Source organism: Bos indicus, chromosome 7 (genome assembly GCF_029378745.1).
Source record: "Bos indicus isolate NIAB-ARS_2022 breed Sahiwal x Tharparkar chromosome 7, NIAB-ARS_B.indTharparkar_mat_pri_1.0, whole genome shotgun sequence".
NCBI lineage: Eukaryota > Metazoa > Chordata > Mammalia > Artiodactyla > Bovidae > Bos > Bos indicus.
In genome coordinates this window covers 60914089-60935337 of record NC_091766.1, presented here as the reverse complement: position 1 = coordinate 60935337, position 21249 = coordinate 60914089, and the positions used below count along the sequence as shown (strand labels likewise).

The 21249-nt window shown below is 43.2% G+C and overlaps 1 protein-coding gene across 2 annotated transcripts in view; it reads left to right on the top strand.

Annotated features, from left to right (window-relative positions):
- The window catches only part of PDE6A (phosphodiesterase 6A), a 125451-nt gene that overhangs the window by 75470 nt on the left and 28732 nt on the right, over window positions 1-21249 (top strand). For both annotated transcript variants that reach the window (XM_070793846.1, XM_070793845.1), the window contains exons 6-12: window positions 2823-2887; window positions 8766-8832; window positions 14207-14254; window positions 17166-17315; window positions 17878-18021; window positions 20033-20098; window positions 20319-20465. In XM_070793846.1, coding sequence (XP_070649947.1) covers window positions 2823-2887; window positions 8766-8832; window positions 14207-14254; window positions 17166-17315; window positions 17878-18021; window positions 20033-20098; window positions 20319-20465 — 687 coding nt within the window. The remainder of the gene's footprint in view (window positions 1-2822; window positions 2888-8765; window positions 8833-14206; window positions 14255-17165; window positions 17316-17877; window positions 18022-20032; window positions 20099-20318; window positions 20466-21249) is intronic.

The window sequence follows — 21249 nt, the reverse complement described above, 5'->3', positions numbered from 1 at the left end:
ACACCAAAGAACTGATGCTTTCAAATTGTGGTGCTGGAGAAGACTTTTGACCGTCCCTTGGACTGCAAGGAGATCATTCCAGTCAATCCTAAAGGAAATCAACCTTGAATATTCATTGTAAGGACTGATGCTGAAGCTGAAGCCCCAGTACTTTGGCCACCTGATACAAAAAGCCAACTCATTGGAAAAGCCCCTGATGCTAAGAAAGATTGAAGACAAAAAGGGATGAGGACAACAGTGGATGAGATGGTTAGATAGCATCACTGACCCAATGGTCATGAATTTGAGCAAAATCCAGGAGATAATGAAGGACAGGGAAGCCTGGTGTGCTGCAGTCCATGGGGTCTCAAAGAGTTGGACATAACTTAGTGACTGAACAGCAACAAATGTATGTATTCCACCACCACCCCACTTTGACAAACGTGATGATTCTATTTTGTGCCTTACTTTCCCACCTGAGGATATTTGGCATCTTTCCCTATCAGCACAGATACAGCTCTGGAGACAAGCACCCACTATGCACAGGCACTGTTTTTTAATCATCTCCAAGGGATGGACACCAGCTATCTCTAGGCTTTTTAAAGCAGTCTGGCTGAGAGCCCTAGGTGGGGAAAACAATGCTTTTACCTATGTTTGGGTATATATCTATAGGGTTTATTAGCATATGTAGAATTACTGAGTCAAAAATATGGCATTTTAGTCTATAAAAGGCTATTCATGCTTACTATCCACCTATAGTCTTAGACTCAAAGCTGGAATGGGCTTTATGGATTCCCCAGTGCAGTGTTTTAAATTCCCGGATTATCTTTAGACACCTAGGTTTCCACAGTGGCTGCCTCAGCGAGGGGTGAATGGGGCAGTAGAGGACAGGACAGGGAGTGAGGGAGAACCCAGAGATGCAGGATCTCGAGGTACCAGACTCTACTCCCATCAGGGTGGTGTTGCTTTCCTCTGCTTTCTAGGAGTAGGGCCTATGCTTTGTGAGGAGAAAGAGTTCTGCTACTTGATACTGATGATAAACAAGTACCACCCATCTTACAGCTGGGGCCCAGAGAGGACACCAAGTGGAACCAAGACCAGAGCCTGAGTCTTTGCACTGTAGATCTATTCCTGACTCCATTTCATCATGCTTCGGGGGGCATCTGGCCTCCCCTTCCATGCTTCCTGCTGCAGGGAGTTCCTACCTACCCTGGAGCAGCCATGGGTGCTCTTAAAGGGTTCAGTCACTGTAGCTGCTTCAAACGCTGAGCATTGAGGGGCAGAGTGTCTCCTTCTCCCTCATGATCCTGCAGGTCACAATTGCTTCTCAGCTAGGCACCTTGACTAGATGAGGAATTTCTATTTGTGGAGGTTCTGGGTCAGGTGGCCTGGGTGGGCTCAGATATCTACATTTTAAACTCTAGGGTGATACTTCTCAAAATGCCTAAGTTAAGGAATAATTTTTTAAAATTTCCAATTCATTTTGGACTAATACTTTTCATGATATGATAAAAGTCTATATTTGAAAAAATTGTCTTCTAAACATTTTAGAAGACATACAAAGTGTTAAGTCTTTTAAAAATTATTAGTTTCAGCAGACATAACCTAACTCAGTCAAATTGCTATAAAATTTTCTAAACACTGACTGCCAATTTCTGTTTTTATCTCATCATAGAATAGTAATAAATAGTGTACAGACTGGTACCAATCCAGGGACTGCACTTTGAGTAAACCTGTTCTAGGTGAGGGTGATACAGAGAGGAATACACTATTTAAGCTGATGAACCTTAAGTGATACAACAGAAAGAGCTCTCAGCCTGGAGTCAAGGGCCTAGGTTCTGATCCTGGTTCACTGTCTTATAATAAATGTGTCCTTTCCCTTCTCTGGGTCTCAGTTTTTGAATTTGTAAAATGCTAACATGCCTACCACATGTAGGTGTTTAGACATTTTAATAAGGTAATGGATTTTTCCCCAATTACATTTTTCAAGTAATTAAACAGATCTACTGTAAGAGACGGAGAAGGCAATGGCACCCCACTCCAGTACTCTTGCCTAGAAAATCCCATGGATGGAGGAGCCTGGAAGGCTGCAGTCTATGTGGTCGCTGAGGGTCAGACACGACTGAGCGACTTCACTTTCACTTTTCACTTTCACACATTGGAGAGGGAAATGGCAACCCACTCCAGTGTTCTTGCCTGGAGAATCCCAGGGACAGGGAAGCCTGGTGGGCTGCCGTCTCTGGGGTCGCACAGAGTCGGACACGACTGAAGTGACTTAGTAGCAGCACTGTAAGAGAATGGGGGTTTTAATGGTGCAAGGAGATAGGAAGGAGGGAGGAAGTGGAAAGTGAGTGGGACGCATAGGGCATGATTGGGAAGGCAAGTCTGAAAGAGCTGATGAAACAGAGAGAGGAGCTGAGTGAAGGAGGAAGGAGCTGTGACCATGAAGCTGACTCTGCATGGAGGATGGCTGGGTTAACGATGATGCTAATGGGACAGGAGCCCCCTTCCATCTTCCTCTCTCACTAGACTCCAGTAGTAATCTTTTCTCGTTGTACTGAACCCCAGGCCCCCTCGGAACACTTTCTACTCCTTTTTAAAGCCCCAGATCCCAGCCCCTGCCTGGCCACTGTGAGCTGGCTCCAAGGAAGAGCAGGATGAATCTTGAGACTCAGCTGACAGTGAGCTCTAGGAGCACTGGGACACGGCCTCAGCAGGTCAGGCCAGTGCTTCTGGAAAACCACAGGGCACAGGGGAAAGAACAAAGCCTTTCTCAAGGACACACTCCTGCTGGAGTTCTGTCTCAGACTCTGAAAGTATATATTTCTCTCTCTTCTGCCTAGGAAATCAACTTTTACAAGGTCATTGACTACATCCTGCATGGCAAAGAAGACATCAAAGTCATCCCGTAAGTCTCTTCTCCAAACATGCAGAATCGCAGGCGCATTAGTGTCCATAACATACTCATTCAAAAATCAACGCTCACCAAACCCAAGAAGGCCACACACTCAGGCAGAGCAACAAAGAGACAATGCAGAAGGGTGGGAAAGATCATGCAGGCTGGAAAATGAGGCTGGATTCTTAGTCAGCTGCTGTGAGTTCAAGTCCCAAGTTTCATTCCATAGAGAGGCCACTATGGAATGAGACCATGGATCTGATCAGGGCTTTTCAATGGTTTTCTGTTGGAGGCTCATCTGGGGCCTAAGGCAGAGGGTGAGGGAAAGGCAGGAAGTTAGCAAAGGAAGTGATTCAGCCTCCAAGGAAAGCTTGCTGTCTAGTGTCTTTTTTTTTTTTTTTTTTTTCTGGTTGCACGATGTGGGATCTTAGTTCCCCAGAGATTGAATCTGTGCCCTCATCAGAATTCCCCTCTAATGTCTTATGTGATCAAGGAGGATAATGCTGCTGCTGCTGCTGCTGCTTCTGCTGCTGCTAAGTTGCTTCAGTTGTGTCCGACTCTGTGCAACCCCATAGACGGCAGCCTACCAGGCTCCCCCGTCCCTGGGATTCTCCAGGCAAGAACACTGGAGTGGGTTGCCATTTCCTTCTCCAATGCATGAAAGTGAAAAGTAAAAGTGAAGTCGCTCAGTCATGTCTGACCCTCAGCAACCCCATGGACTGCAGCCCACCAGGCTCCTCCATCCATGGGATTTTCCAGACAAGAGTACTGGAGTGGGGTGCCATTGCCTTCTCCAAGGAGGATAATGAAAAGGCTGAAATCCCAGAGGGTGAGGCCTCCCTGCAGGTGGTGGGGCCTCAAAGGCCATTTTAAGATTCCAACAATCAAGAATGTTTTGCATATAAGCTTGAACTTTTCGGCCAGGAGAGCATGCCCCAAAACTCAGTTGGCTTTTTACCTACTCGAATCCTCTGAGAGTGCTAGGAGCCATGCCCACAGTTCTATCTGAGGCTTGGCTCTTTCCCAAGTGAACTTCAGACACCCTGAGGCCAGAATCGGCCTCTGTGGAGAGCTTCACCTCTCCTCCCATTTCTGGTTCAAATGAAGAGATTTATTGCAAGTCACCTCAATCCTTAAACAGTGGGTGTGAGAGGCCTCAACTGTTGCCAAAGAATGTTGATCCTGATGAGGGATGAGAGATTGCTTTAAGTTCTGGAGTTTCTGGGTTTTCTCTGTTCAGTCCTGTTTACGCAACAACTAAGTCTTTTCTAAATTCATTTCTTTTTCTTTTTTCTTCTTGTCAACGGCATACTCTGCCCCCATCCTGTCTTCTGACCCCTTCTCTAGAGGTGCTGGTTTATCAGACTCATTGTCTGTGTTTGGAGTTATCACAGGTCACAGCATTCCCCATCTCACCACTTCTCACCAAGCATCACATCCTCTAGTCTCTGATAACATCCACCTTGCTGCCTTCTACGGTGGGGCTGTATCCACACTGAACTTAATATAAATTCCCAGAAGTAACTTCAAGAGATTATACTATGATGCAACACCAAAACAAAAAGCAGCTTTGAATGGCACAGAGACAGGAGAAAGATGCGAGATGTGATAAAAACCTAAATCTAAATGCTAAGAGAGCTCTGTCGGTATTCATAAATAATTTTAAGTTCAAAAAGCTTTGTATTACAGATTAACTGGCAGAATATTATCTCTCTCAGGTGTGTATAAGAAACGGTTCTTGGGAATTTCCTGGAAGTCCAGTGGTTAGGACTCTGCACTTGCACTGCAGGGCTCAGGCAGTTAAGATCCCACAGGCTGGGTTCTTCTAATAACTGATGAGCTCCATCGATATATGAAGAAATACCATATATCCTCTTTACAAGAGACCTAGCTAAAAGATCATACAGAGAAAATGAAAGAATGAACAAAAGATATGCCTCACAAATGATAATCAAAAGAAAACTGATGTAACTATGTTACTATCAGATAAAAATAGGTGTCAAGGTACACATTAGTAAAGATAGTAACTTCTTAATGATAAAGGGGTCAATTCAACTTGACTTTCTGGGAAGAATTTACAAATGTGTATATGCTTAATAATGTGGCCTCAAAGAGAAAGCAAAAACTGACAGAAACTTAAGAATGTATAGACAAATTCATGTTTGCTAATTGATACAGCAGACTAAAATAAACAGAATAGAGAATATTTAAATAAGATAATTACCAGCAATCTAATGGATATATACATTAATAGAACATGACATCTCACACCCAAACTACAGAACACTCAGTCTTTTCAAGAATACTTGTGCATTTATGATAACTGGCGATATAACAAACCATAAAACAAACCTCAAATGATTGAAATCATACAGAGATGTCCTCTAGTCACAATGAAAATATGCTAGAAACTAATAACAAAGAGCTAATTAGAAAAAAAATCTTTATATGCTTGGAAACTAGAAACTACTTTTATGAAAAAATAAAAAGGAATATACTTCCATATATCCATGGATGAAAGAAGAACTCAATGGAAATTATTATATTTTCTGAACTAAAAGAATGACAATATCACATGATATGTGATAAAACCAATGTGATGCAGTGAAATCATACCTACGGGGAAATTTACAGTATTACACTTTCATACTAGAAAATAATAAAAAAAATAAAGTAATAAACTGTGTACCAAAACTATATCAGCCAGGGCCCCAACAGATACTAGGTGTCACATTTAAATTAGGGTATTTCGGGACTTCCCTGGTGGTCCAGTGGCTCAGACTCTACGCCCCCAGTGCAGGGGGCCTGGGTTTGGTCCTGGTCAGGGGACTAGATCCCACAGGCCGCAACTAAGAGTTTGAATGCTGCAACTAAAGATTTTGAGTGCCACCACTAAGACCGAGCACAGTCAAAAAAGTTTTTTAATCAGGGTAAATCAAGGAGGGTTTATTTACAAAGGGATGAATTACAGAGGTGTGTATGGGTGGAATGAAGGAAACCAACCACAAGAGAATATTTTAGTAGTAAAGTTGTAAGCACTTCTGGGCCCCAAGGAAATTTCTAGAATGTGGTGAGGAGAAATACTCATATAGAGCAGGCCATCATTAGAGAAGTGCAGACAAAACAACCTCAGAACAACGCTGCCAGGGGAACCCAAGGAAATAAATAGCCTGACCTTCCTGTTCTACCGCCCTGTAGTTTTGGCCAGGTCTCCCCTTCAGTCTAAACTCAGTCAGAAGCTAGAAGCCCAGACACCCCGTTGATGAAATCCACATGGACTGGCCTCCCGTGACAGGGAGGAGCAGGTTGGAAGTGGCTCTGGAGGGGCAGACAGGAGCTATCCATCACATGATCTCAAGAAACTAACAACAAGCAAGCATACCCTTCCAAAACAATAAAGATAAGCCCAGAAATTAATTAAATATTAACAAAATACTGAACAAATGCCAAAAGTTGGTTTCTTGGACAGATTAATAAAATTGATGAATTTCTGGCAAGACTGACCAAGAAAAATAGGGACTCGAATGAACTGTATTAGAAAGGAAAAGGGTAATAACCACAATCATACAGACACTAACAGGATACAATAAAAGGATATTATGCCCAGAATATTTTAAATCTAGATGAAAGAGGCAAATTCCTATAAAAATAAAACTTACTAAATATAAATTACAAAGAAATAGAAAATCACAATAGTCTTATAACAGTAAAATATATTAAAACCCTTCCACAAAGACATTTCAGGCTCAGATGCCTTCAGAGATGAGTTTTACTAAATATTTAAGGAAGAAATAACACAATTCTCATACAAATTATCTAAGAGAATAGAGAAAAAAAAAGTGACTAGTATAAACTTGACACCAAAACTCAACAAAGTCTGTAGGAAAGAGGAAAATTCATACCAAGCTTACTTGTGAACCTAGATGCAAAGATCCTAAAAAAATTTTAGCAGATAATAACTAAAAAGGGTTATAAATCATGACCCAATTGAATTTATTCCAGGAATGCAAGGCCAACATTAGAACAATCAATCTATAAAATCTGTCACATTAACAGAAACACGTTATAATTATTTCCATAGAGAACTTTATTAGTCTAAAAGTATATATTTTTTTAATGTCTGAAAATACTAAAGCATTGACAGAGACATGGAGCAAAGGGAACTCTAATATACCACCAGTGGTGGTGCAAATTGGATTTTAGAAAACAGTCTGGCTTTCTCAAGTAAAGTTGAAGATATGCACATATTACGACCCAGTATTTCTACTCCAGAAATACCACATGGAACTGAGAGCACGCACACACCAGAGTGTTAGAATATTCATATTAGACTCACACTAACTGGGAGGGATTGGGAGCAGGAGGAGAAGGGGATGACAGAGGATGAGATGGCTGAATGGCATCACTGATTCAATGGACGTGAGTCTCAGTGAACTCCGGGATTTGGTGATGGACAGGGAGGCCTGGCGTGCTGCGATTCACGGGGTTGCAAAGAGTCGGACACGACTGAGCGACTGAACTGAACTGAACTGACTGAAGGGGAATGTCCATCAACAGTTGAATGCATAAATTATATACAATCTTACAAGGAAAAATGGTTTAAGTCTATCAAACAAATGAATTACAGCAACATGAAAAAGAAGTCCAACAAAATAATGCATGTACATTGAATGATTCTACCTGAATGAAGTTGAAAAATATGTGAAACAGGGTACAGGAAACCAGGTGGTAAAACTCCACAGAAAAGCAAGAATCCTAAAGTTGGGACAACCGTTCCCTTTGGGGTTCAGGAGAAGGTTGTGAGTGGGAGGGGCAGGTTAGGGGTTTCCAAGATGCCAACAGGTTGTTCAAGTTTCATAGGTATAGTTCCATAGGTGTTCACTTCCAAACAACTGAAGTTCTTAATACATTTTTCTGTGTATTTTTAGCAATAAACAAGTAAAAATATACCATATAAAATAAATATGCTATGCTATGCTATGCTAAGTCACTTCAGTCGTGTCCGACTCTGTGCGACCCCATAGACAGCAGCCCACCAGGCTCCCCCATCCCTGGGATTCTCCAGGCAAGAACACTGGAGTGGGTTGCCATTTCCTTCTCCAATGCATGAAAGTGAAAAGTAAAAGCGAAGTCGCTCAGTCGTGTCCGACCCTCAGCAACCCTATGGACTGCAGCCTTCCAGGCTCCTCCATCCGTGGGATTTTCTAGGCAAGAGTACTGGAGTAGGGTGCCATTGCCTTCTCCAATATAAAATAAATATATAAATCTAAATTGTGATATTGCTGTGTATGTTAGTCACTCAGTCGTGTCTCGCTCTTTGCGATCCCATGGACTATAGCCTGCCAGGTTCCTCTGTCCATGGAATTTTCCAGGCAAGAATACTGGAGTGGGCTGCCATTCCCTTCTCCATGGGATCTTTCTGATCCAGGAATCAAACCCAGGTCTCCTGCAATGCAGGCAGATGCTTTACCATCTGAGTCACTTGGGAATGAGGGATAAATAAGTATGCAAAGCACCTAGCTTAGTGCTTGGCATGTGGTAGGAGCTCATCCTAGGAGGGTTTCCCTCACTCTCCACGGTATTGAGCAACTCACTCTACATAAGGACTGGTGGAGGGAAATGATGGCATCTGGTTTTGCTCAGCAGCCAATAACCATCTGTTGGATCAATTTTGTCTCTTAGAGAGCATGAAATCCATATAACAGATTTGTGACTTTTTCCTCAATGTCTACATTTGGGCATTAAGATGCTTAGCCAAGATTTGGGGCTTGATCTTGGTGGGGGTGGTACTTGGAGCCACCAGAGGGAAGAGGGAGGATAAGATCCAGTTTCAAGTTTTTAGTCCATCTGTCCCCACCTCAAAAGTCACCACTGTCTTTGGTCTTGACAGGAATCCTCCTCCAGACCACTGGGCTTTAGTGAGCGGTCTCCCCACTTATGTTGCCCAAAATGGCCTGGTAAGTAATATAACATTGAAGGGGGAGAGTTTTGAATCAGTTTTTGAATCATTCTTCTTAATGTTGAAGAGTGAAGGGATTTCAGATCAAGAGAGTGGGAAAAACTATGGGAAGCATGGATCTCTCAAAGCCTGATTCTCTCGTTTCTCAACTCACCTGATGGCTGGTCCAAGGGGATGTGCAGAGAATTGACATTTGAATAAACATGAGACAGAGAAGTGTAAATCTCCCTGACAACCAAAGATACTTATGCAAATATCAGGGATAATGTCATGACTGGCTGGTCCACGAGGCTCACCACAGAGCAAGACCCAGCCTCTTATCCCAGAGACCTGGTTGCCCCTCCCAAGCTCCCATCCCTACCACATTTCTAACCACACAGTGGAGCTCAAATGCTGTCTCCCACATGCCCTACCCACAGGGTCCAGGGTAGCGTGACAGCATCCCCTGCCCTCGAGAGAAGGGCCATGGGTATTAGCAGCACATCACCCCTGAATCTAAGGCCACTCATAAAGATATAGAGGTATCTTTTCCCAGGCACACAGTACACAGGGCTGTTCATGTATCAGGGTGTTTATTTATTGGGCATTCTCTATGTGCCAGGTGCTGTGGTTGGCTGTGGGGATACAAAGATAGATGAATCAAATAATTGCTGTCCTGAAGCTCATCATCAAATGGGAGATATCTTTATGAACAGATATTTATATTATAATGCAATAGGGTCACAATAAAGATGTACATGGTATATTCTAGGAATACAAAGCGGGGTGGGGGGGCATCTAAACCAGCCTTTACTTTCCAGGGTGTTTTGGTATGAGTTGAGTTTTAAAATAAATAGGGGTAAGGCAGGTAGGGACCAGGAAGCAACATGGTGGAGAAAACAACACGGGCCAACAACTCGAGCTTGGAGGTTGGGAGCAACATGGTGTGTGCAGTTTGGAGTAGCTGGAGTGTTAGGTTTGAGACAGGAAGATGGCGAGAGATGAGGCTTGAGAGGGAAAAAGGGAGGGGCCAGACCACAGCAGCTTGGATGCTAGATCAAGAGGGTGGAACTTTAATCCACAGGTGACAGGTTTTTAAGTAAGAGGTTGACACAATAAATTTCATTTTAGAAAGAAAATTCTGAAAGCTCCCTGGAAAATAGGCCTGAAGAGACTTAAGATTGGAAGCAGAGAGAAAAGTATGTCATCACAAACAAGAGATGATGAACATCTCAACAAAGGCAGAGGCAGTAAAGAACACTAAACAGCCACAGAGTGCTGATGATAAGCCAGGCAGTAAATACATTTGGTCATTTAATACTCACGACTCAAACAAAGACGAGGTGGAGAGAGGAGGATCAGAACTCAATCTAACAGTGAGAGGGCTTCGTGACTGACTGTGAGCAGAGAGACAGGGAGAGAAGAGTCAAAGCCAACTTCAGATGTCTAGACTGGATGGATAATGCTGCCTCCAGGTTTGGATGTTACCTGCTGAGATCAGTTTCAGGTAAGGTGTGACAGAGACTTTTTTCAAGAGTAGGTGTCCAGCAAGTAGCTAAACAGATGACGCTGCCACTGTGGAGGTAAATAAGGGATGAAGTTGGAGATTCGTGTCCACAAGAGGTAGAGATTCATACTGACTACAATGCAGAAGATATTATAGTACAGAAAATATTATAATCCTTGACCATTTTGCTCCTAGTAGCAGATGGTACTTGAAACCATGAGTGTGGATAAAGTTACCAGGGAGAGGAACTCAATTAGGATATTGGAGGATGCCAACATTTAAAGATTGGGTGGCGGAAGAAGAGTGTGTGAAGATTCATTTTGATATTTGGCAAAACTAATACAATTATGTAAAGTTTAAAAATAAAATAAAATTAATTTAAAAAATTAAAAAAAAAAAAGGGGGGGAAAGGAAAATTGGTAGAAGGGTTCAGAAGTGTCTGGAGACCCAGGAGTGGGTAGTGTCATGGAAACCAAGGGAGTGGAAAATTTCAATAAAGAGAGAGAATACCAAATGCAACAAAAGTGATCCAGTGAGATAAGAACTGAAAATCCCCACTGGGTTTGGCAATTAGGTGGTCACTGATGTCCCTAATGAGAACAGGCTTGGTGGTAAGGTGGCGGGATAGGGGAGTGGGGACAGAAACCAGCAGGCAGTCTTCTGAGGTGTGGGTGGGTAATGAGAAGGTAGAAAATGCAAGAGAAGAAAGAGAAAACCTGGATGGTTACTACTGGGTAGGCCAAAAAGTTCATTTGGGTTTTCTGCAACATCTTATGGAAAAATCTGAACAGTAGCCCCATGGGCAGGGCTCTGGAGGGATCAGATAAGTATCACTGGTGCAGTAGAGTAAACTGGCCTAGTTGTCAGGAGAGAAATTTTGCAACATGCAACCAGAGCTACAGCACTTTTTATTTCTTCATCTGCTGTGACATTTATACCACAAGGAAAAACTCTTGCCTGGCAAAACAAATATAATCGTTTCAAAGATGTTTATTTATAGCATTATTTATATTAATTTTTAAAAACACATAGTTTTGTTCAGGACATAATCCAATCCTGAACAAAAAGGGGAAAGAAAATGGGACACCTTACTATGAAACTACAGTAACCAAAACAGTATGGTGTCAGTACAAAGACAGACTTACAGATCAATGGAACAGGATAAAAAATGCAGAAATACACCCACGAGCTATGGCCAATTAATCTACGACAAAGAAAGCAAAAACATACAATGGAGAAAAGACAGTCTCTTCAATAAGTGGTGCTGGGAAACTGGACAGCTATGTGTAAAAGAGTGATATTAGAACATTCTCTGACACCATGTACAAAAATAAACTCAAAATGAATTAAAGATCTAAATGTAGGACCAAACTCTATAAAACTCCCAGAGGAAAACAGAGGCAGAACACTCTCTGACATAAATCACACCAATATCTTTTTAGATCCACCTCCTAGAGAAATGCAAATAAAAGCAAAAATAAATAAATGAGACCTATTTAAACTTAAAAGCTTTTGTGTAGCTATCAGATCACATCAGTCGCTCAGTCGTGTCCAGCTCTTTGCAACCCCATGAATTGCAGCACGCCAGGCCTCCCTGTCCATCACCAACTCCCGGAGTTCATCAGACTCACGTCCATCGAGTCAGTGATGCCATCCAGCCATCTCATCCTCTGTCGTCCCCTTCTCCTCCTGCCCCCAATCCCTCCCAGCATCAGAGTCTTTTCCAATGAGTCAACTCTTCACATGAGGTGGCCAAAGTACTGGAGTTTCAGCTTTAGCATCATTCCTTCCAAAGAAATCCCAGGGCTGATCTCCTTCAGAATGGACTGGTTGGATCTCCTTGCAGTCCAAGGGACTCTCAAGAGTCTTCTCCATCACCACAGTTCAAAAGCATCAATTCTTCAGCGCTCAGCCTTCTTCACAGTCCAACTCTCACATCCATACATGACCACAGGAAAAACCATAGCCTTGACTAGACGGACCTTTGTTGGCAAAGTAATGTCTCTGCTTTTCAATATGCTATCTAGGTTGGTCATAACTTTCCTTCCCAGGAGTAAGCATCTTTTAATTTCATGGCTGCAGTCACCCCACTCCAGTACTCTTCCCTGGAAAATCCCATGGACGGAGGAGCCTGGTAGGCTGCAGTCCACGGGGTTGCTAGGAGTCGGACACGACTGAGCGACTTCACTTGCACTTTTCACTTTCATGCATTGGAGGAGGAAATGGCAAGCCACTCCAGTGTCCTTGCCTGGAGAATCCCAGGGACAGGGGAGCCTGGTGGGCTGCCATCTCTGGGGTCGCAGAGAGTCAGACATGACTGAAGCGACTTAGCAGCAGCAGCAGCAGCAGCAGTCACCATCTGCAGTGATTTTGGAGCCCAGAAAAATAAAATCTGACACTGTTTCCACTGTTTCCCCATCTATTTCCCATGAAGTGATGGGACCGGATGCCATGATCTTCGTTTTCTGAATGTTGAGCTTTAAGCCAACTTTTTCATTCTCCACTTTCACTTTCATCAAGAGGCTTTTTATTTCCTCTTCACTTTCTGCCATAAGGTGGTGTCATCTGCATATCTGAGGTGATTGATATTTCTCCCGGCAATCTTGATTCCAGCTTGTGTTTCTTCCAGTCCAGCGTTTCTCATGATGTACTCTGCATATAAGTTAAATAAACAGGGTGACAATATACAGCCTTGACGAACTCCTTTTCCTATTTGGAACCAGTCTGCTGTTCCATGTCCAGTTCTAACTGTTGCTTCCTGACCTGTGTACAAATTTCTCAAGAGGCAGATCAGGTGGTCTGGTATTCCCATCTCTTTCAGAATTTTCCACAGTTTATTGTGATCCACAGAGTCAAAGGCTTTGGCATAGTCAATAAAGCAGAAATAGATGCTTTTCTGGAAAAGTAACCACAAACAGAACAAAAAGACAACTCACAGAATGGAGAAAATATTTGCAAAGTAACCAACAAAGGATTAATCTCCAAAATTTACAGAAAGTTCATACAGATCTCTACCCCCCCAAAAAAGGAAAATGCAATCAAAAACTCGGCAGAAGATTCTAAACAGGTATTTCTCCAAACAAAGCATACAGACGGCCAAAAACATATGCTCAACATGACTAATTATTGGATAAATGCAAATCAAAACTACAATGAGGTTATCACCTCACACTGGTCAGTACGGCCATCATCAAAAAGTCTACAAACAATAAATTATATTCCACATGTAAGTGATTGTATGTGATATCTACAAAGCACATGCTATCAGGTATGTATGGAGTCTAAAGAAAGGGACACAAATGAACTTACACACAAAACAGAAACAGAGTCACAGGCTTAGAAAACAAACTTACTGTTACCTAAAGGGGAAAGGTAGTGGCGGGGGAGGGATAAATTCGGAGGTTCAGATTAGTATATATACTCTACTATATATAAAATAGATAATCAACAATGATCTACTGCATAGCACAGGGAACTCTACACATACTCCATAAAAACCTATACGGGAAAAGCATCTGAAAAAGAACAGGTCTATGGATACATAAAACTAAAAAAATGAAATACGAAGAAAAAGTTAATGTAAAAAAAGAAAATGGGACACTATACAGCTTCTAAAAATGACAAATTGTAGCCTTAACTTTCTCAAAGTTTAGAAATGACTCAGAAGTAAGGCAAATGGTAAGAAGTCATGTTTATACGGCAGCTTTCCTGTTCAGTAACCTCAGTTAATAATTCAAAACCATCATGAGCATGTCTACCTAACAAAAAGAATGTGAGTGCCGTGGGGCAAGGATGTGGTATTTTTGAAAATAGCATGCCCAGTGTCCTTGAAGTGTACTCTATCAAGGCTAATTAAAACCCCATCATTCCTCTCCATGGCTTTCAGATTTGCAACATCATGAATGCGCCTTCAGAGGACTTTTTTGCATTCCAGGTAAGTCATTTTTCATTTGCTATCTTAGTTACTTGGTATTTTTCCCCGCAAGGAGGATTAGAATACATTAAAATCTATCTACGTTATTGGGAAGCAATCTCAATAAAGTGAAAATGTGAGTACAAAAAAGTCATGTGCCAATGGAAGTGGGGAGAGAATTAATTTGGTAAATGCCAAGGTTCCATTTGATTTTAAGGTTTATAGCCTTTGCTTTCTGGCCTCAGGACCTTTGCTTATGCAGTTCTCTCTCTCACTACCATCTCTCTCACTACCATCTCTTGACCCTTCAATGACAGACTCAATGCTATGAAACTTTTATGAAGTTTTATTCTACTTCCCCTGGCTGAGTATCATTTCTGTCTCCTTAAGATGATCACAGAATCTTGTTTAGTATTCCATTTGATGTTGTCTGTGTGTCTTTTTAAAAAAATGTTGTGGAGGACACGGTCTGGGCCAGCCATTGGCACAATGCTCCGCTGGCTACAGAGGTGGACCAGACAGGCATGGTCTGTGTTTGCCAGGAGCTCATGACCTCATGGGGAGAGAGACATGTGGAGTGCTGGCCAGGACAACGGTAGAGGAGGGAATCTCAGGGGGGCCTGAGTTCATCCAGAAGGAATCAAGGACTGTGTCCTTGAGAAATTACATTTGAGCAGTAAAAAATGGAGAGAGGATTGCAGGAAAGAGAAGGCTTGTGGAAGGGAGAGTAGACCAATGAGCCTGAGGGGAGAGTGGCAGGAGGAAATTCTAGAGAGGGAGACAGAGGCCAGGTCACACAGGGCCTGGAAGTCCATGCCAAGGAGTTTGTATTTGTCACTTCATTTCCCTTCCCTCGTATTTTATGCTCCTTCCTTGCCTTTTAGACTAATTCTTCTTGGCAAAATATTGGCTTCCTTAGGTCAAAGGTTGTGGCTCATCTTTCTTAACATCTTCAGTTGCAGGTGCCCTGTCAATATTTTGAGTTTAGCATTCTAGATATACAGAAAACAAATCATGAGTGGTCAGAAAATAATGAAGAAGGAAATAAAAATGACTCATATAAATATTAGTGGCTTATGTGTTTACTCCTTAAAGAACATTATGAAAGACCTTAGGGAGAATATCCTTCCAAGGTTAAAACTGTATGCTTTGTGTTGTGATGTTGATCATATCAGTGTGACAAGGCAGGTTGTTGCTGAGAGTTGCTACCATGATTATAACCAAAAGAGAGCTTGGTCTTTACCCAAGTCATCTGATTACAGCTTACTCATATTCATAAGTCAAATCTGATCTTGTTTTTAGATCATAGTCTTCTATCTCCACAAAGTAGCCCAAGTGATGTTTTTAAAAAAACTTCTCTACCCCTCTCCTGGCCAGCACTCCACATGTCTCTCTCCTCATGAGATCATGAGCTCCTGGCAAACATAGACCATGCTTGTCCAAATAACTTCTCTCCTTAAAAATCTTTAATGCTTTTTAAACTCAAAACTTCCAGGCCCTGTGTGACCTGGCCTCTGTCTCCCTCTCTAGAATTTCCTCCTGCCACTCTCCCCTCAGGCTCATTGGTCTACTCTCCCTTCCACAAGCCTTCTCTTTCCTGCAATCCTCTCTCCATTTTTTACTGCTCAAATGTAATTTCTCAAGGACACAGTCCTTGATTCCTTCTGGATGAACTCAGGCCCCCCTGAGATTCCCTTCTCTACCCTTCTCCTGGCCAGCACTCCACATGTCTCTCTCCCCATGAGATCATGAGCTCCTGGCAAACATAGACCATGCCTGTCCAAATAACTTCTCTCCTTAAAAATCTTTAATGCTTTCCCATTTCACTCTTGATAAAATCTGCCTCCTTATCAGGGCCTTCTTAGGGAAGGGACTCCCCCAAGGTGAGGAAGAGAGTGGGGAGGAAGGCAGGCCTTAAACTCAAGTTTCCTGACTGACAGCCCTGCGCCCTTTGGACTATGTTCTTCATCCCTATGGGGTCACTCTCCTACCAGGTGATACCAGTGTCACAGAAATAATAATAACCATCATCTTGCCACCTTCAAAACCTTGGAACCTCTGAGCTGGAAGACTCTCCAACTCCAGGAAAGCTTTCTTGACTTCCTTCCCTTCCCTGGTTCCCACAGACACTGAGAGAATTTCCTGCATGCCATCTGATGGTCTCCTTACCTTCCAGATGATGGGCAACTTGAGAACAACACCTGTGCCTTACTTGCCTTGGTTTCCTCAGATTCTAGCTCTTGCACGTTGTAAAACATTTGATAAATCTGTAATGAATCAGTGGGAAAAGAGCCTAGAAAGTATCTAGTCTAGTTATTCCCATTTTTATAGATGATGGAAGTGAGGATCAAATAGGAAATGACTCACAAAGAGCACCTTCTAATTGACCAAGAAATCTCACCTCTATTTTCTCATTTGTCCCATGAGGCATAGACTCTTACGACTGTCCCCACGTATAGATGAGAAAATTGAGGCCCATGGAGATAAAATGACATGCCAAAAGGAACACAGACAGGCAGATAGGCAGTCAAAAGGTGCAGGTTAAATCTACTTGATGAGTTCAAAGTTACAAGTATCACCAGGGCCCCTGCCAAGCCAGTCCTCCACAGTCAGCTCCTGTGTCTGAAAGGGAAATACTGCCTCCTTGTACTGTCTGTGGGCATCCTTAGAGCCAGCAACACACAACTCACTGCCTGGCACATAACGGCCCTGATATCTTAGGAATGAAAATGGTATTGCTATTTGGCTTATGGAGCTCCCACCAGATGGGCAAAACTGTTCATGGCGTTTGGTGACTAAAACCAGGCGTAACCCAGCAAGGTCTAACCTGCCAACCCCTCGGCCAAGCAGGGTCACAACACAGCATGAAATCCATCATGGATGTCTCTGTAGCCTGGTACCCGGGCAACTTATTCTGGCTCTTCTCTTGCAGAAAGAGCCTCTGGATGAGTCTGGATGGGTGATTAAAAATGTCCTTTCTATGCCAATTGTGAACAAGAAGGAGGAAATTGTTGGGGTGGCCACGTTTTACAATCGCAAAGATGGAAAACCCTTTGATGAAATGGATGAGACCCTCATGGAGGTATGGTTTTTAAGGAGGCTTCTGGACGTGGGATTCAGAGGTGACTCTGGATGTGGGACTTCCAGAGCCACGTGGCGGGGACCTAGCATGCTGCTGTCCCAGCCCAGCAGGGATGGGGGCTCACCTCGTACATACTTTCCTGATCCGATGTTTTTGTTTGACTGTCCTCCTGCACTGCCTCTGTTGTCAAAGAAATCTATATTCCCTTCTTTAAAAATTAGCAAACTTTACCTTTTAGAGAAGCTTTAGGTTCACAGCAAAGTTGAGCAGAAAGCACAGAGTTCATTTATGTCCTCTGTCCCCACATGGGGACAACACATTCCCTTTTTGTGAAGCTGTTATGCATGAGGACGATGCTTTGTGCTAGAGCTTTACTCAAAGTGTATTCTCATCCATCATTTTATCTTATCCTCATGGCATCCCTTTGAGGAGGCCAGCACACAGCTAACCACACCTGTTTTATAGCTGAGAAGATAGAGGCTTAGAGAGTCTTGCCCCAGGTTACAGAGAAAGGACCAGACCAGAATGTTCTCCCTTTGATTCTTCCTTTCTTTCCTTTCAGTCTTTGGCCCAGTTCCTGGGCTGGTCTGTCTTAAATCCTGACACTTATGAGTTGATGAACAAACTTGAAAACAGGAAGGATATTTTCCAAGACATGGTGAAATACCACGTGAAGTGTGACAATGAAGAAATTCAGACAATCTTGGTGGGTAGTGGTTTTCCCGTTTCTCCTCAAGAAAAGGCTGTTCTGGGAACAGCTATCCCTCCCAGGGTTCAGTTCAGTTCGGTCACTCAGTCATGTCTGACTCTTTGCAACCCCATGAACCACAGCATGCCAGGCCTCCCTGTCCATCACCAACTCCCAGAGTCCACCCAAACCCAAGTCCATTGAGTCAGTGATGCCATCCAACCATCTTATCCTCTGTTGTCCCCTTCTCCTCCTGCCCTCAATCTTCCCCAGCATCAGGGTCTTTTCAAATGAGTCAGCTCTTCACATCAGGTGGCCAAAGTATTGGAATTTCAGCTTCAACATCAGTCCTTCCAATGAACATCCAGGACTGATCTCCTTTAGGAAGGACTGGTTGGATCTCCTTGCAGTCCAAGGGACTCTCAAGTTACCTCAGTCTTAAAACCATGCCTTGGCTTAACAGCTCTAGAAACTCCATTTTCCTCTGTGCTCAGGGCTGACTTGGTTGGTACTAGAGATGGAGTCACCAACCACAATTCCCACTCTGAGAGGAAGCTCTATCTGACAGACCAATGGACAATGGTCAGTTGCTCAGAGCCTCCCTCCGTGAGGTCAGCTAACCGCACCTATTTTATAGCTGAGAAGGTGGGGGCTCAGAGAGTCTTGCTCTAAATTACAGAGACAGGATCAGACCTGCTTAGGAGGTCAAACTTTCTGAGCAAAGAAATAGTTCAGAGGGTAGCGTCAGATGTTGGCAGGAAGCCATCACATAGTTTCATCGCTATAGAGTATATCTGGTATTTCATACCTGTCATGCTTACAATAGCCCAGTAAGATGGGCACAGTAAGGATTTTCACCCTATTGTAGACATGAAGAAATTGAGGCCTAGAAGGGGAAAGGAAGTTATCCCCAAATCACACAGCTCACTAAATAGTTCTCATTTAACATTTATCAGGATAATGAGCAAATTATCACTGTTATGAAAGGGCTTCCTTGGAAGGTAGGGAGCACCCTGTCATGGGAAATATTGCAACACAGGCTGGATGATCACATATCAAGGATGCTATAGAGGAGAATCCTACGTGGGTGGGAAATAGGATGACAGGCTTTCCAAGATATGTGAGAATCAGTGATCTACCATTCCTGGAATTTTGGACTCAAAAAGATCAAGATTTTAGAAAGAAACTGAATTAACCAAAGAGCATTAGATATGATACCCAGCTGAGTTCCCAAGACTTGTTGGGTTTATGCACTGCACAAGTTGAAAAAATATAAGCCAATGTGTTCAGAGGGCATTTCTGAACTAGAGTGGGTCGCCTTTCCCTTCTCCAGGAGATCTTCCCAACCCAGGGATCAAACCCAGGTCTCCCGCATTGCAGGTAGATTCTATACCAGCTGAGACACAAGGGAAGCCCTATGGAGGCATAGTGAACCAGTTAAAAGTAGGTAGACTGTGCTCTAGATCAAGAAATCTGGAACAAGTTATTGGGTCCAGGTTCCTCTCCCCCTGTAACACAGGGAAAACAGGACCAGAGGGGAAGGAACTTGGCTCAAGTCACATAGTAAGAGGAAAAGCCAGGGCCATGAGCAAGACCTCCAGGCTCCCAGTTAGTAATAAAAACAGTAAGAATGTCAACAGCATTATTTAACCCTAGCACTCACTATATACTGAGCACTGCTCTCAGTGATTTACATGCATTATTTCAATTTCATATACATTTTTTTAAATGACTTTGGATAATCTAATTTTAATCTGCCAGTTAAGTACTTTTAGTATCCCCATTTTGCAGATGAGGAATGGGGGATCCAATTGGTAGAGCTTGAATTTGCACGCAGGACTCCATGACTCCAAATCCCATGACCTTGAATTACTTGTCAATAAACGCTGAATGGGAGCCTCTCTGAGTTGGTAGCTCTGTTGCAAGAACTTTGGAGGAAGAAGAAAAAAGGAAATGGAAAAGTAGAGACATACTTTGACCTCAGATATAGTAAACTAATGTTTTTCTTTGCTCTTTCGGGCCCTGGCAGAAAACCAGAGAGGTGTATGGGAAGGAGCCGTGGGAATGCGAGGAAGAAGAACTGGCTGAGATCCTGGTGAGCTGGGCAGCAGCGCCGGTCCTGACCTGTTGCAAGCACAGGGCGTGCGTGCCCCAAGCATGTGTGGGGAGCATCTCTGCCAAGTGTGGCCCTTGCCACTCTGCTCTGATCCTTCCAGCAGACTCAGATCAGGGACAGGGCTGGTGGGGGGTGGGGTGAGGGAGGGACCAAGGGATTCCTCATGTGCTCCAGTCACTTGACTCCATGTTTCATACAGCAAGGAGAGCTGCCAGATGCAGACAAATATGAAATTAATAAATTCCACTTCAGCGACCTGCCCCTGACGGAACTGGAGCTGGTGAAATGTGGAATTCAGATGTACTATGAGCTCAAAGTGGTGGATAAATTTCACATTCCTCAGGAGGTGAGGTTGAAACAAACCTTTGGTTTCCCTTTTTTTCCCTTCCTTTCTTGCTTAAAAAACAAAACAAAACAAAAAAAACCTCAATCTGTAAACTGCCTTAGAAAGAGTGTACTCTCAGTTTTTAAGATTTAAAGCATTAGTCACATCACACAGATGAGTCATTTACCAGAAAAGAGACACATGGTTCTTCTGAGCTGTGATGTTTCTCAAGGTAGGTTCTGAGGCACTGAGTTCTGAAGGTTGTGGATAAAAGTGATGCCAAAAAAAAAAGTTCCTACAGTTCAACAGGGTGGGAAATGTGTGTTAAATCCATTTAGACAGGGCTTTTTCCCCTGCAGGATTCCTTAGGTGTGCTGTGCATCTAGAGGCATGGGGATGGACAGAAAAGGTGGAGCTGGGGGTGTACTGTGTGCAGAATTTCCCAGACTTCTTTGATTAAAGCAGCAGTCCTAACTGTGCTTTAAACCACATCAATATCACCTGAAAATGGATCAATGCCAGCACGGGTCCACCAACACCCACACATACACCCTCTTTCTCCCCCTCCTCTCTCCACTGTCTGTGAGGAATCAGAAGTTGTTTTAACAAGACCTTCCCATATCCCACAGCGATGCAGATATGCACTCAAGTTTGAGAACCACTGATCTCAACACACCTTTGGTTTTCTCTCCTACACTTCCTCCAAGCTTCTCCCAGGGCCTTGTTTCATAACCACGTCCATTGTCATAGTATCCAGCCGTCTGAAAGTGCTCTCACAGTCTTAGTGCACCTATTGCTCCTCCCA